Below are 15,080 nucleotides of genomic sequence, written 5' to 3' on the forward strand. Positions count from 1 at the left end.
GTTCTGAAAGCACGAAAGTCTAGGCATAGCACTTTCCGTCTGGGAGCGTCTGGACATACCGACTTTCGGTCTGGCACCTCAACCTGGGAAGTAAAAGATAAACAATTTAGTTTTATCGGAATTGCGCTTATTAGAACCAGAACCGGGTCCAGGCATGTTACCGTTGCACCAAAGCTCAACTTAGGCCACAACTTTGTTAGTGTTACATGCCATAAGCTGGGTTATTACACTCAATTATAGCAGTCGCATTAGTGACAAACCTGAATAACAGAGTTTGAATTCTCCCCCTCCCCGCCTGTATCGACCTGTGCCCCTTCTGCATTGGGTCTAGGTGACGAAGGCTCCCCGTCCGAAGTGGATTCCTCTCCTTGTTTGCCCTCTCCTGATTGACTGGCATAGTAGTTGGGGTCATCCTGCTGTGACTTGGCATCGAACCACTCCGTCTGCGTATCCGACCATGTCTGCATTCGAACCAGTTTCGGAGTCTTCCCTACAAATGTGCAAATGAGATTGACAAAGTTTGCTCGTAATATTTTTCTGCAAAAAGCAGCCTAACTGTTGATATCAATACTTTTTGACCAATTACACATTTTTTTGGCGATAGCATAAGCTTTGTGGTAGTTTGAGCAATCTCAGTTGTCTGTGTCTCTCACTACTTCTTACTGATTTTTGACACAATCAGTTCTTTCATCAGCTGTAAGACACTTAAAAGTTTGCTGCAATTTGAATCTTACGAAACAACTTTCTTTGACCCTTTATAAGCTTGACCCTTTATGAGTCAGGAAATATCTCTTCTCTGTTTTCCATCGCATCACCGAGCTTCGCATAGATACTTTTTCCAGTTGTCTGAAAACACGAATGTTGCGGTAAACAACTTTGACCCTCATATTCCGAGAGCTTCAAAACTTCAATTCAAGATGACTTCTTCAACAAATGCAACAATAAATTACCACGTGATTTGAACTAAGAAATCATAATTTCATCTGATTTTATCACGAACACTTGTTTCCTTTTGAGCTTGAGTTCTTCTTAGGCATAAAGCATTTCAGTCTTTTAAAGCGTTTAAAGCAAGTCTAATTAACAAAAATAAGTGTTGCGACGCAACATTTAATGGTCCGCCGAATAATAGCTTAAGGATAAAATAGTCGAAGCATTAAGCACCCAAAGCGTTCACTCTCTCAAAAATTTGTTGATAACCTAAAAGGGGGAAAACTTAAAGGCAAATTGAAAAGCGGACCCCCCACTAGATACCATCATTCCCCCACATGTTATTCAAGTTGAATAACTTGTATAACTAGGTTGATTAACCTAACCAAGGGACCCGGTAGAGGATATCTAGTGGGGTAACTGTATACCCAAGATTCTGCATATTTTTTAAAAAACTTCAGGGGAAGTCAATCTCTCTCACTATCTAGTTCTCATCGAGAACACGGTTTTTGTTAGCTTACTTTGCCCCCTGAAGTACTAAGACTAAGTTCTCGCGTAAAAATTGGCCGCACCTTTGCGGGGGGATAGATACAACCCTACATTTACAACTTTCACGATGTTTTGACTTGTTTTTGAGCTTTTAGCCACAAAAGATTTACAACAACAGATAAAGACAAAGAATACAGCCAAAGAATACAACTTAAGAACAGCATCAAGAACAAAGCAAGGACCAGTGAGACAACAGCATATCAGGAACATGCCAGAAAATCTAGAACTTCTTCGAAAGTCGCGTGGGGCTCACAGAGGAGTTGCAACGAAACTCTTCAATGAAGCAGACGGCATAATGAACAAACCGTTCACACTTATCAATGAAGGCGACCTTATCCGACTGCAGCAGATAGTTGAATTATTGAAGAAGAAGCAAGCCTTCCTATCTGAGCAGAACCAAAAGATTCAGTCTCTTTTTGATGATCCTGACAACTTGGACGATGAAATTGTTGAGACAGAGGAGTATGATGACAAGATATGCCAAAACATCGATTATGTTCATCGGTTTGTTCGGCGAAAGACAAGACACTCGTCACAAGAGAGCTCATTTGCAGCCGGAAGCACCACGATTTCGAGGAATATACAGAACATCAATCTACCAAAGCTCGACTTTCCCAGTTTTTCCGGAAACTACTTGGACTGGATCTTTTTTATGTACGCTTCAAGGGAGCAGTAATAGATAACGATCAGTTGACAAACAGTTTGAGATTACAGTACCTGAAGTCAGCGGTGAAGGGAGAAGCTTCGAAGATGTTAACTTCAATCACAGTCACCGACGACAACTTCGATGTTGCAATGGAAATTTTGCAGAACCCATACGACAACAGGAGATTGATACTTCGAGCCCACATCCATGGAATTGTCTCATATCGACCAGTTTCACAGGAAAACACACGGGAATTACGAAAACTTGTCGACACAATGGAGGAGCACAGACATTCTCTTCGGAACATGGGACAACCAGTTGACCATCAGGACCCCTTCTTTGTCTACTTGATTGCAGAAAAACTGCCCACCGAAACACGAAAGTTCTGGGAGCTTTCTTCAAAGAGAAAAGAACTATAGACCTATCAGGAACTAAAGACATTCCTGGACGAACGTGTTCAAGCGTTGGAGTCAGCAGCACCAAGCAACAGATCATCAAATACCGAAAAACGATCTCATACGCAACAAAATCAGGCACAGAGACAACTTCACACTCAAATTACGACAACGAATCAGCAATGCGAATGTTGTGAAGAGGAACACAGAATTTTCAAATGTGGTAAGTTCAAAGATTTAGGTGTCAAGGAGCGAGCCCAGCTGATCAAAGTCAAAGGACTTTGTTTCAATTGTCTACGACCAGGACATCGAGCATAGATTTGCGATGATTATTCGTGCCGCCAATGTGGACAAAAACATCACACGTTGTTGCATCGAGAATATGCGCATCAAGTCAATCAATTGAAAAAATCGTTTGGAAACAGCCGCAAAGCCAACGCAAGGGAACAGGAGAAGGTTACATCTGGAGCCTCAAGCAGTAATGCAGAACAAATAACTATCGATCAGAAGATAACAGCAGCCCTCACCCATGAAGACAAGACACAGGAAATTTTTCTTCAGACAGCAATTGTTCCTGTTAATGTCCAAAGAGAAATAGTATATCTGCGAGCAATTCTAGACTCTGCATCTCAGATTAATCTTGTAACTGAAGCTGCAGTACGAAGACTTCAGCAAAAGAGAAAGAGGAACAATACTCGTGTTTTTGGACGCGGAGGAAATGAAGTCTCAACTAATCGCGGATTTGTTGACCTTTGCCTTCAACCAAAACAGAAAAGCACCAATTATCATTGACGCGTCAGTTTTAACGAAAATGACACACGATTTACCTTCTCGGTACATCAACAAAGACAGTTGGGAGACAGTAAAGGAACTACAGTTGGCTGATCCAGACTTTAACAAGTCCGCCCAAATTGATCTAATCATTGGAGCTGGACACTACGAGGACTTGATGGTTGGGAACAACAGACTTAAAAAACCAAACATCCCCGTTACTTATCGGCTCTCAGTATTCGGTTGGTTAGTGGACGCGAAAACGTGCAAACTTCCAATTGTTCCAGTTTGCAAACCTACTTTGTGTCATCATTTGAAGACAGTTTGCAGCATTTTTGGGAAATTGAGGAAGTGCCTGCAACTAAACATCTGACCGACGAAGAAAGAAGATGTGAAGAACACTTCAAGTCAACCACACGAAGAAGCCCTGAAGGAAGGGTCATCGAAAAACTGCCGTTTAAGAACGAAATTGGAGAACTGGTGGATTCCCAGCAGCAAGCACGACGAAGACTTAGAAGTATCCTTCATAGACATCAAAAACAGCCTGATCTGTACAGAAGATACAACGAGTTCATCAATGAGTTCATTAAACTAGGACACATGGGAGAAGTACCAGCAAAGAAGATGCTACTGCCAATAGAGAAAAGCTATTATCTCAGCCATCACTGTGTGTTCAAAGACTCAAGTACAACTACAGAACATGCGTGTAGTCTTTGATGGTTCAGCAAAGACTACCAGTGGAGTTTCTTTGAACGATAGACTAATGGTGGGACCCAAGATCCGGAAAGATATATTCAGCATCCTGATCCATTTCCGCATGTATCCTGTAGCCCTTTCAGCAGACATTGCAAAAATGTACAGACAAGTGCAACTGGATACCGAAGATAAGGACTATCATCGATTACTTTGGAAGGAACCGAACTCAACAGATATAAAGACATTTAGGATGACACGTGTCACGTACGGAATAGCATCATCAGCGTTCCTTTCTATTCGCCCATTACAAGTTTTAGCGGAAGATGTTGCGGACAAAAACTAGGAATAACGACAGACATGTACGTCGACGACTTGTTGACAGGAGCCCCCGATCTGGAAAGTGCAATGAAACTGCAAGACTCAATCATAGCAGTTCTATCAAAGGCAGGGTTTGAGATTCGCAAGTGGACTTCAAGTAACCCAGAACTTGTTGAAAGACTACCTGAAACTACCGACAAGATGACAATTAAAAGCGACGACTACAGTGTAAAAACTTTAGGCGTCAAGTGGAACCCAAATCCAGACCACTTCAATTTTATAGCAAAACTAGACAAAAAGACAACATCTACAAAACGCGAAATACTGTCGGAAGTTAAACGGCTTTTTGATCCGTTGGGATGGCTTTCACCTACAACAATTCAGTTCAAATCTTTTGTGCAACTGCTTTGGATGGATCGACTTGGATGGGACGAAGCCAGCCTTCAGCAACAGTACAGCCGACTCAGAGTTCAACTGAAGGAATTAGAAACTATTACACTGCCCAGAAAGGTAGTTTCAATCTCGCCAGCATCATCGGACATTGAACTTCATGTCTTCTGTGATGCATCAACTACAGCCTACGCCGCAGTAGTGTATATACGACAATCTTTCGACGGAACAGATCACACAAGGATGTTGACAGCAAAGACCAGAGTTGCACCAATAAGGAGTTTGTGCGTTCCCCGGTTGGGTCTTTGTGCAGCACTTCTTGGAGTGAATTTGGTGGAAGCGGTATCATCATCTTTGAACGATCAACGTTTCCCGTCACCAAAAGTGTACGCTTGGACAGGTTCAACGGTAACACTGGCTTGGCTGCAAGACTTTCCAAGAAAATGGGAGACAATCGTTGCCAACCGTGTTGCAAAAATTCAGAACCTCATTCCATCCAGCAATTGGAGTTTCCTGCCGGCGGAGGAGAATCCTGCTCTTTGCGCATCACGAGGAATCTCAGCCGCAAACCTAGCCAAACATAGCCTTTGGTGGAATGGACCCAGTTGGCTAGAAAAAAGCGAAGATTATTGGCCGAAGTCGGAATCAATTGAGGAACATCACCATGCAGTGAACAACGAAGCGCAAGGAGAAACACTGAAGCAAACAACAATGGTTGTTACTCAGGAGAACAACTCAATAGTGCAGCTAATTCATCGAACATCCTCGTTTGGGAAACTGGTTCGGATTTTTTGTCATGTCATGAAATTCATTCAGAAGGCCAAACAACAAAGTCAGAAAAACATTGCCAGCAGAACAGATCAAACAAAATCCGATACCAAATGCTACTCACAGAAAAGGAACTTATCATCAAAAAATTGTCAACTGAAAAAGTCGGAAGCTGCATTAGCGTCTGAATTTCAGTCACTTCAACTCAGCTCTTCAGATCTTTACCTTGGACGGATTGCCATATACAGCCTGATTCAAAAACTTTACTTGCAAGAGTTTGATGCCATTGTTAGTCAATCATCTTCATCAATAACAGAAGGGAAAGGTAACAACATTTCGGAGAATGTGTATTGTCATAAACCCCTTGGTAAGGTTGAGGTAGGTAAAGTTGGTGAGGTTGAGGTAGGTAAGGCTGCGGTTGGTAAGGTAAAGGTAGGTAAGGTTGGTCAAGGTGAGGTAAGTAAGGTTGGTAAGGTTGAGGTAGGTAAGGCTGGTAGGGTTGAGGTAGGCAAGATTGGTAAGGTTCAGGTAGGTAAGCTTTGTACAGCTCAATTCGGTATTTTAGATAAACCAACAAGATTCAACGATTTGAAGCAACATGTAGGTACAAGTGAAGAAGAATTGATCAACCGTACCACAAAACGAAGAATAAAGCTTTGGCCAAAAAGAGGACGACTTTTCAAACTTTCTCCCTTCTACGACCCAGACAATAAAGTCGTTCGCATGGGCGGATGACTAGCAAATTCGCCATACAACATAGACAAGAAGTTTCCTATCCTTATTCCCAAAGATTCTCCAATCACTGTGCTTCTGATTCGGGAAGCTCATGCAAGGAACTTACATGCAGGCCCACAGTTAAAATTGTTTTATCTTCGACAAACAATTTGGATACCCGGGGGACTATCAGCTGTTAAAAAAATTATTTACAACTGCAAGCCCTGCATTCGCCACGACGCCAGGATTCCTCAGCCTCAAATGGGAGATCTGCCAACAGAACGTGTTGTTTCATCATTTGCTTTCACCCACACAGGTTTGGACTACTGTGGACCTATCAGCACAAAAGACAGCAGCGGAAAATTGCAGAAAACGTATGTTGCCCTTTTTGTATGTTTAAGCACAAAGGCCGTCCATATGGAAACAGTGACAACGTTGACCAAAGAGGCCTGTCTGGACGCCATAAAACGTTTTACAGCACGACGTGGACTGCCCGAAAATATTTATAGTAACAACTCAAGGACTTTCATTAGAACTCGGGGAGAAATTGAAATTCGTAAATTTTTAATGGACAGAGAATTCAACGAACTGGTAGATGCCTTCACTACAGGACATCAGATAAATTGGTTGACAATTTCTCCACGGACGCTGCATTTCGGAGGTCTCTGGGAAGCCGCAATAAAATCCATGTCGAGACATTTTTACAGGACTGTGGGGACAACAAAGATGTCTTTTGAGAATTTCACAACCTTGATCACTCAAATTGAGGCCATCCTCAATTCTCGCCCGCTGATAGCCGCCCCTAGCGATGCCAATGACCCTTGAGCACTAACACCCGCTCACTTTCTCATTGGACGCCAACTAACAGCTTTGCCGGAGCCATCTCAAGAAGACAACAGGACACTAAGCAGACGGTTCAAAAGCATCAACAACATTGTCGGACAATTTTGGAAAAAGTGGTCCTTGGACTACTTGACAACACTTCTACATCGACCAAAATGGCACGATAACAAACAACAGCACGCCGTCAATGACATTGTTATCATCAAGGAAGACAACACGCCTGCAGTGCTATGGCCACTGGCAAGGATTACAAAAACATTCGACGGAAATGACAAGATAGTACGAGTAGTCCAAGTTAAAACTCAAACAGGACTCTACATAAGACCAGTAAGCCGACTTGTACCATTGGAGAAGGAAAAACCAGAGTCTCAGTTACCCAAATGGAAGACAACGGATGACTCAATGGATGAGGATTGACAAGTCAGCAGCACAGCCCATTTCAATACGTCAAGACCGGAAGATAAGCGTTCCCTAGACAATGAGCAATCAATATTCAAGTCAATAACATTAGCAATCAATATTTTGAAGTCTGTCTCGCTTATCTTTAATCATTCACATGCTTGATAGCAATGATGACTATGCTGACCACAATGATGATAATGATGATGACCACGAGGATGATGATGACGACAACGACAAAGACGACGAGGACGACTACAACGACAAAGATGACAACAAGGCAAACAACAATCAAATTTCAGGAAATTATTTCCGCGTCAAAAATTTCCTGTGAATGTCTTGTGTCAAAAGGTCTCAGGTGAATTCAATATTACTTTTCAATTGAACTCGTTCAAGGAGGTCGGGTTATGTTGCGGTAAACAACCTTTTCACCTTCATATTCCGAGAGCTTCAAAACTTCAATTCAAGATGACTTCTTGAACAAATGCAACAATAAATTACTATGTGATTTGAACTAAGAAATCATATTTTCATCTGATTTTATCACGAACACTTGTTTCTTTTGAGCTTGATTTCTTCTTAAGCATAAAGCATTTAAGCCTTTAAAGCGTTTAAAGCAAGTCTAATTAACAAAAATAAGTTTTGCGACGCAACAACGAATTTTAGGCCCAAAGTTAGACATCAACTGAATAATGAAATTCTTCAGTTTTTTGTGGCATCGTTTAACCATAAAAATTCATAACTTATGCTCTTCATAAATATAGTCGTTGGTTCTCCTCACTTGCAATTTAAAGATCATATTTACTCAGGCAGGTTTTGCCTAATTGTGTAATGCAATGGAACGTTTTGCAAGACTCATACAAGGAACTAGTCACCTAATAGTAAACAATTTTTTTAATAAAAATGTTCTTAATTGTATAATGGTTGGCCGAAAAAAAATTAGTTAAATTATCCACGATAAGCCGTAGCAACAAAAGTTCTTACTGTAAAACTATTAGAACACTTCGGACAATCGAGATATTTCTATTAAAACCTTTTAAAGTGGCCTGCAAAGTTATAACTGAGTCAAACGTTGTCCCCTATGTTATTTTTGTCTACTAACGGCTTACCCCTTCAATTATAATATTGTCTGTCATAATTTGTTTCCACTGTCAACTGCTAATTTTCACAATATAGAGAAAAATTTGAGAGACAAAGTCATAAAACATCGGTTACACCTCCAAGATACACGAAGTTACATCTAGAGATGGAAACGTACGGTAATTTTTTTAGATTTCGCTCATCGTTTTCTGATTCGGTACATTATTACCCTCATCTACGCTGTGATATCGGCAATTGCTCTCGAACGAAGTTTGAAGCAATTATTTTAAACACAAAGGTTTTCCTTGCACTTTTACTCTAGAACCTTATTTGATTCTCGATGTTTCCAGAGAACTTAAATGTGGCGCGGAAAAAATTTTGTTTGATATATGGGCCCACAAAAAAAAAACTGTATTTTGGTACAGAAAAGTAAATTGACGCATGAAAAAACGACAATGTAATACTGACTCAACGAAAGACTTTCTGGCTTGTTTTCTACCAACAGGCGTGCCAAAATAAAGAAATTGCAACAAATCTGATTGAATCAGAAGATTAAAACACTAATATTCCATGTTGTCAAATTACCTAAATTTGACGCAGCCTATTTTTACATTGCCTTATTTTGATTATAGATTTTGCCGCGTGTGACCATGCTTTGCGGTCGATGGCCATGACTCAGCAGTCCGTGGGATTTGGTAGGAATCGATCATAACCAAACGTGGGAGCAGTTTTCCCAAAAAAATTATTATTTCCTTAACGCGATATCTGATCATATTGATATTAACATTAATATCCTTTATTAAAACCTGGAGAATTTGTTGAGAAACCAACCAAACGGGAAACAGCTTTAACGTTTTCTCAATTCTGATTTGTCAGCAGTAAAAATTCTCTATTTTGATTCGTGTACCATTTTCACTAGCGTCAATCTTGATGTTGACTCATGAAATGTTTTTTTTGCTTGAATATAATAGTTTATGATAAGATCATGACTCGACTGTTGAAAAAAGCTTGACCATGTTTATCTAGGAAATTACAGTATCTCTACCTGTGAAAAAATGGGTATAGACTTTAAGTATGTTCTTGTAAGATATGATTTTGAGTAATTTGGATCCATATCGTCACCCACCACTTGGTTTTTCAAGCCTTTTCATAGAGTTTGTACCTCAACTAGGGATAGTATGGTGAAACCCTCACAGGATTACCGGCATCATAAAATCAGATGAACATACACAGTCTGTTGGGCAATATTACCGTGAGGAGTGGATGTATCACCCAATGTTGCGTGATCTAGACCCACTTTCGTCTCATCTACTTTGTTGACGGCTTCAATCACTGCGTCAATGTATGCACGACTCACTTCGAAGAACTTGCGAATGTTCCGTTGCTCATCAACTGTAAGTGTATTGTCATACTTGGTGCGATGAATCAGCGCCTAATAAGATTGTTTTTTTATAGAATTAACCGGAGCTAAAGTTTAAAGTAATTTCATTCGAGTAAGGAACTGAATTTGTTTTTGTCACGGTTTCGATTGTTCAGCACGTTTTTAATTTATCTTGCTTTCATCATTGAAGGGCCTGAGTTGTGGCTGTGTGTGCTGGCTACCTTATAGTTACCAAAATCGCAACTTTTTTAAAAAAAACAAACGGCTCAATAATTCGGTCGAAAATTTTTACCAATTGATTGCGAAACATAATAATATTTGTATTAAGTATTTTAAGTATATAAAAAAAATTTGGTTGTGAGGACAGCCAGCAAATAGCGTTCAAAGGAGTGAGTCATCCGTATCGTCAAAAAAATTATAGAAATCAGTAATCGACCAAAGTACAATTTAGAAAGGCTTGCGAAAGCAAAACGGCAAAACAAATAGCAGGAAGAAAACTTGTTTAGTTCTCCACAGATTGTCACTTCAATAAAACCTCACTTTATTTCAAGTGTCTGGTTTTTTACCTCATAGTCAGCAATTAACTGTATGTCCTCAAACTAGAAAAAACTAGATTAAAGTTTTTGACAAAAAAACGGCGAGCTGAAACCTTATGCAGCAGACGAAAACACAGAGTTTGTTTTCTACATCATTCTGCATCAATCACAGACTGAGAAGACTCTTCTATTCTCTTTTAAATCGAGCATGCACAATTTACTTTACTTGGTCTATTAGCAATATGTGTATCAGACAGACTCCGGTGTTGTATATTATTACCACCGTCAAAATTGAATCCTATCTTTAGTGTTTTCCAGAGTCGGTTAATCAGAGAGAATCAGGTAAGTCTACTTATCGCAGAGAAAAAAGAATTCCTAGCTCTATGCCTCTAAAGGCTTTCAAAGGAACCCAACTACGGTCTGCCTTAAGTGATCGGAACTCACACAAAAAGAATTAAATTTACATTTAAAAGTTTTATAGAAGTTAAGTAGCGCTCAGCAGCTAAGAGGGATACCAAACAGGAAGCACGAAGATAAGAACGATAGGAACAAACAGTACTGAAAAAACATGATTTGCAATCTCCTTTTAGCACCAACAGAGACGCACAGACTACAATAATTAACCCATACTTGGCCAAATCTTCACTATGCGACAGTGAGGGACAGCTGGCAACTAAACAGGATAAGACATCACTGGCTAGATTAACCTGTCGCTGGCACCATTGCTGGCTCTAAAACCATAAAGATTTGGACAACACACTGACGACACTAGTCTCCTACTTCACTTGACAGGGACAACACATTCAACATTTTTTCAGCTACAACCTACACCTTTGACAAACTTTTAATTCCAGATGGATACAGCACAGAAAAAAAACAAAATGGATATACTCCAACAATTTCCACAAATCGGAGAATTGGAAGTTTCTATTCTTTTTTAAAAAGAGCATGTACACTTTGCTTTAATCAGGCTACTATCTAGATACACTATGTGTATACGGTTGACTCTGGTCTTGTATATTATTCCCACCATTATAAATTAGTTTAAGATCAGTGTTTTCCAGAGTAAGTTAGACAGAGAAAATTAGGTAAGAAAACTTGGCTCCCAGAAATCATAAGTTCTATCTCTATACCGCATAAGGCTGTAAAAGGAGTTTAACTAGGGTAGGCCTGAGTTAACTACCAATACATGCTCTCTTAGATTTCTAACTGACTTAAATATTGAAATAATATCGTTACCGGCTATCTTATCGTTACCAAAATCAAAAATATTGTAAAAGACAAACGGCTCAATAATTTGGTCGAAAATTTTTACTAACTGATTGCGAATCATAATAATGTTTGTAGTAAGTATTTGAAGTATTTGAAAAAATTTGGTTATGAGGACAGCCAGCAAATAGCCTTCAAACATCTGAGACAACCGTATCGGCAAAAAATTAATGAAATCATTTTTTGACCAAAGTACAACTTAGAAAGGCTGGCGAAAGCAAAACGGCAAACCAAATAGCAGGAAGAAAACTTGTTTTCTTCTACATAGATTGTAACTTCAATAAAACTTATTGTTTTGAAGTGCATTGTTTTGTACTGTAAAATTTTGCAGGAATTAAGTAGTTCTCAGCAGCTAAGAGGGATAGCAAGCAGGAGGTAAGAAGATAAATCCGATCGGAACAAACATTACTGAAAAAGAAATGACTTGAAATCTCAGTGTTTTCCAGTGTCCGTTAGGCAGAGAGAATTAATGTAAGTGTACTTCGCGCCCAGAATTAAAATCTCTAACTCTATACCCCTTAAGGCTGCAAAAGGGGCCCAACTAGGGTCAGCCTTAGATAACTACCATTGTACGCTCTGAAATGTTTTTTAGTTCTAACTGAGTTTAAAGCTGAAAGACTAATCACAATCAATTTCAAGATGAACTAATGACAAAGATTTTATGAAATATTCGTTCGCACAAAATGTTCTGATTTCGTGTATCCACAATTTTATTTAATAATCAAGAGGGGGAAAAATATTTAGAAATGCCCATAGCTCAAATTTTTAGGTTATTGAGTTTTAAAAAAATGGCAAGTTTAATCGGTTAATGAAATCAATTGGTTAATAAGTTAAAATCCTCACTTGTTTAATTCGAAGCCACCAAATCAATTAATTAATGCCGCATTAGATAGTTGATGTTTTTGTTCGTTAACACGACTGCAAGCCAAGACAAACAACAAAACCTTGATAACATTAATTACAGTCAAACTCATGATCTATTATTTCAAAATCAGCGACAAATTCATGAAAGCATCATAATAAATAAATTGAACAATTCCACTTCTTTCCAGTTCCTATCAAAGATGATGCGACTTTCCCTATTAAGACCCGAAAACAAGTCAACAAATTTTAGATTGAAAAAAGGCAAAGTTTTAGCAATCAGCTTTCATCTGAAATTACTAGATAGGTTCCTAGGTAACTCCATCGGAGTTATATGACCGGTTATAGTGAGTCAATGAACTAAATAATGCCATCATGCAGAGAAGATGAAACCTGCAATGCCAAATTTAGGAGACAAAATATACAAAAAACTCAATAAATAAAAAAAAAGTTAATTACGACCAAAAAACAAGATGTATCTTAAAGAAACACTTAATAACATCATCAAAATGGCATCAGGTAAAAGCAGATGACAGTATAAATCAGACAAAAAACTAGATTAAAATGTAAGTAACAACAGAAAAAACTAGTTTATACATCTCTAGAAAATATATGAGGCCGGTCATTAATGAGACTATGTAACAAATGGACAGAAAAAAACGCGAAATTTGAAATTAGGTTTCCCTTTTTGAAAACAAATGATTTTGACAGAAATAAGCCATTTTTTTAGCTCAAAACACTTGATAGGTACTCTTACACTGTCATTGATGCCAATGAGACTTTCCATTATCCAGAATGTGTCTTAGGTCTACAAAAAAACCGACAGAAACATTCATCAATTAAAAAAAACAGAATTTTTTTCAGAGCAAAATTCATATAAACGCTGTCAAAGCAGTTAAAACTTTAAGGTTTTCTTTGAAACCATTATGTCTTTAGCAACTATCATCCTCAAATCCAATTGGTTTCATTTCATTGATCTTGTAATAGCCTTCTAACATCTGAGACAACCGTATCGACAAAAAATTAATGAGATCATTTTTTGACCAAAGTACAACTTAGAAAGGCTGGCGAAAGCAAAACGGCAAACCAAATAGCAGGAAGAAAACTTGTTTACTTCTACATAGATTGTAACTTCAATAAAACTTATTTTTTTGAAGTGCATTGTTTTGTACTGTAAAATTTTGCGGGAATTAAGTAGCTCTCAGCAGCTAAGAGGGATAGCAAGCAGGAGGTAAGAAGATAAACCCCATCGGAACAAACATTACTGAAAAAGAAATGACTTGAAATCTCAGTGTTTTCCAGTGTCCGTTATGCAGAGGGAATTAATGTAAGTGTACTTTGCGCCCAGAATTAAAATCTCTAACTCTATACCCCTTAAGGCTGCAAAAGGGGCCGGCCCAATTAGGATCGGCCTTAGTTAACCACCAATGTACGCTCTGAAGTGTTTTTTAGTTCTAACTGAGTTAAAAGCTGAAAGACTAATAACAATCAATTTCAAGATGAACTAAGGACAAAGATTGTATGAAATGTTCGCTCGCACATAATTTTCCGACTTCGCGTATCCACAATTTTACTTATGAATCAAGAGAGGGAAAAATTTTTAGAAATGCCCATACCTCAAATTTTTTTGGTTATTGAGTTTAAAAAAATGGCAAGTTTAATCGGTTAATGAAATCAATTGGTTAATAATTTAAAATCCTCAATTGTTTAAGTCGAAGCCACCAAATCAATTAATTAATGCCGCATTAGATAGTTGATGTTTTTGGTCGTTAACACGACTGCAAGCCAAGACAAACAACAAAACCATGCTAACATTAATTACAGTCAAATTCATGATCTATTATTTCAAAATCAGTAACAAATTCATGAAAGCATCAAATAATAAATAAATTGAACAATTCCACTTCTTTCCAGTTCCTATCAAAGATGATGCAACTTTTCCCTATTAAGACCCGAAAACAAGTCGACAAATTTTAGAATGAAAAAAGGCAAAGTCTTAGCTATCAGCTTTCATCTGAAATTACTATATAGGTTCCTATGTAACTCCATCGGAGTTATATGACCGGTTATAGTGAGTCAATGAACTAAATAATGCCAACATGCAGAGAAGATGAAACCTGCATGCCAAATCTAGGAGACAAAATAAACAAAAAACTCAATAAACAAAAACAAACGTTAATTACGACCGAAAACAAGATGTATTTTAAAGAAACACTTAATAACATTATCAAAATGGCATCAGATAAAAGCAGACGACAGTATAAATCAGACAAAAAGACAAAAGACTAGATTAAAATGTAAGTAACAACAGAAAAAACTAGTTTATACATCTCTAGAAAATATATGAGGCCGGTCATTAATGAGACTATGTAACAAATGGACAGAAAAAAATGCGAAATTTGAAATTAGGTTACCCTTTTTGAAAACAATTGATTTTGACAGAAATAAACCATTTTTTAACTTAAAACACTTGATAGGTACTCTTATACTGTCATTGAAGCCATTGAGACTTTCCATTATCCAGAATATGTCTTAGG

The 15,080-nt window shown here is 38.3% G+C and overlaps 1 protein-coding gene across 1 annotated transcript in view; it reads right to left on the reverse strand.

Moving 5' to 3' along the window:
* Positions 1-260: 260 nt before the first annotated feature.
* The window catches only part of LOC142357075 (uncharacterized), a gene marked incomplete at its 3' end in the record, with an annotated part of 32,169 nt that continues 17,349 nt past the window's right edge, over positions 261-15,080 (reverse strand). Inside the window, exons 5-6 of the mRNA XM_075408787.1 lie at positions 9,748-9,928; positions 261-490 (exon numbers count right to left, since the gene is read on the reverse strand). Coding sequence (XP_075264902.1) covers positions 261-490; positions 9,748-9,928 — 411 coding nt within the window. The remainder of the gene's footprint in view (positions 491-9,747; positions 9,929-15,080) is intronic.

This window comes from Convolutriloba macropyga, unplaced genomic scaffold (genome assembly GCF_964194025.1).
Source record: "Convolutriloba macropyga unplaced genomic scaffold, txConMacr16.3 SCAFFOLD_1080, whole genome shotgun sequence".
Lineage (NCBI taxonomy): Eukaryota > Metazoa > Xenacoelomorpha > Acoela > Convolutidae > Convolutriloba > Convolutriloba macropyga.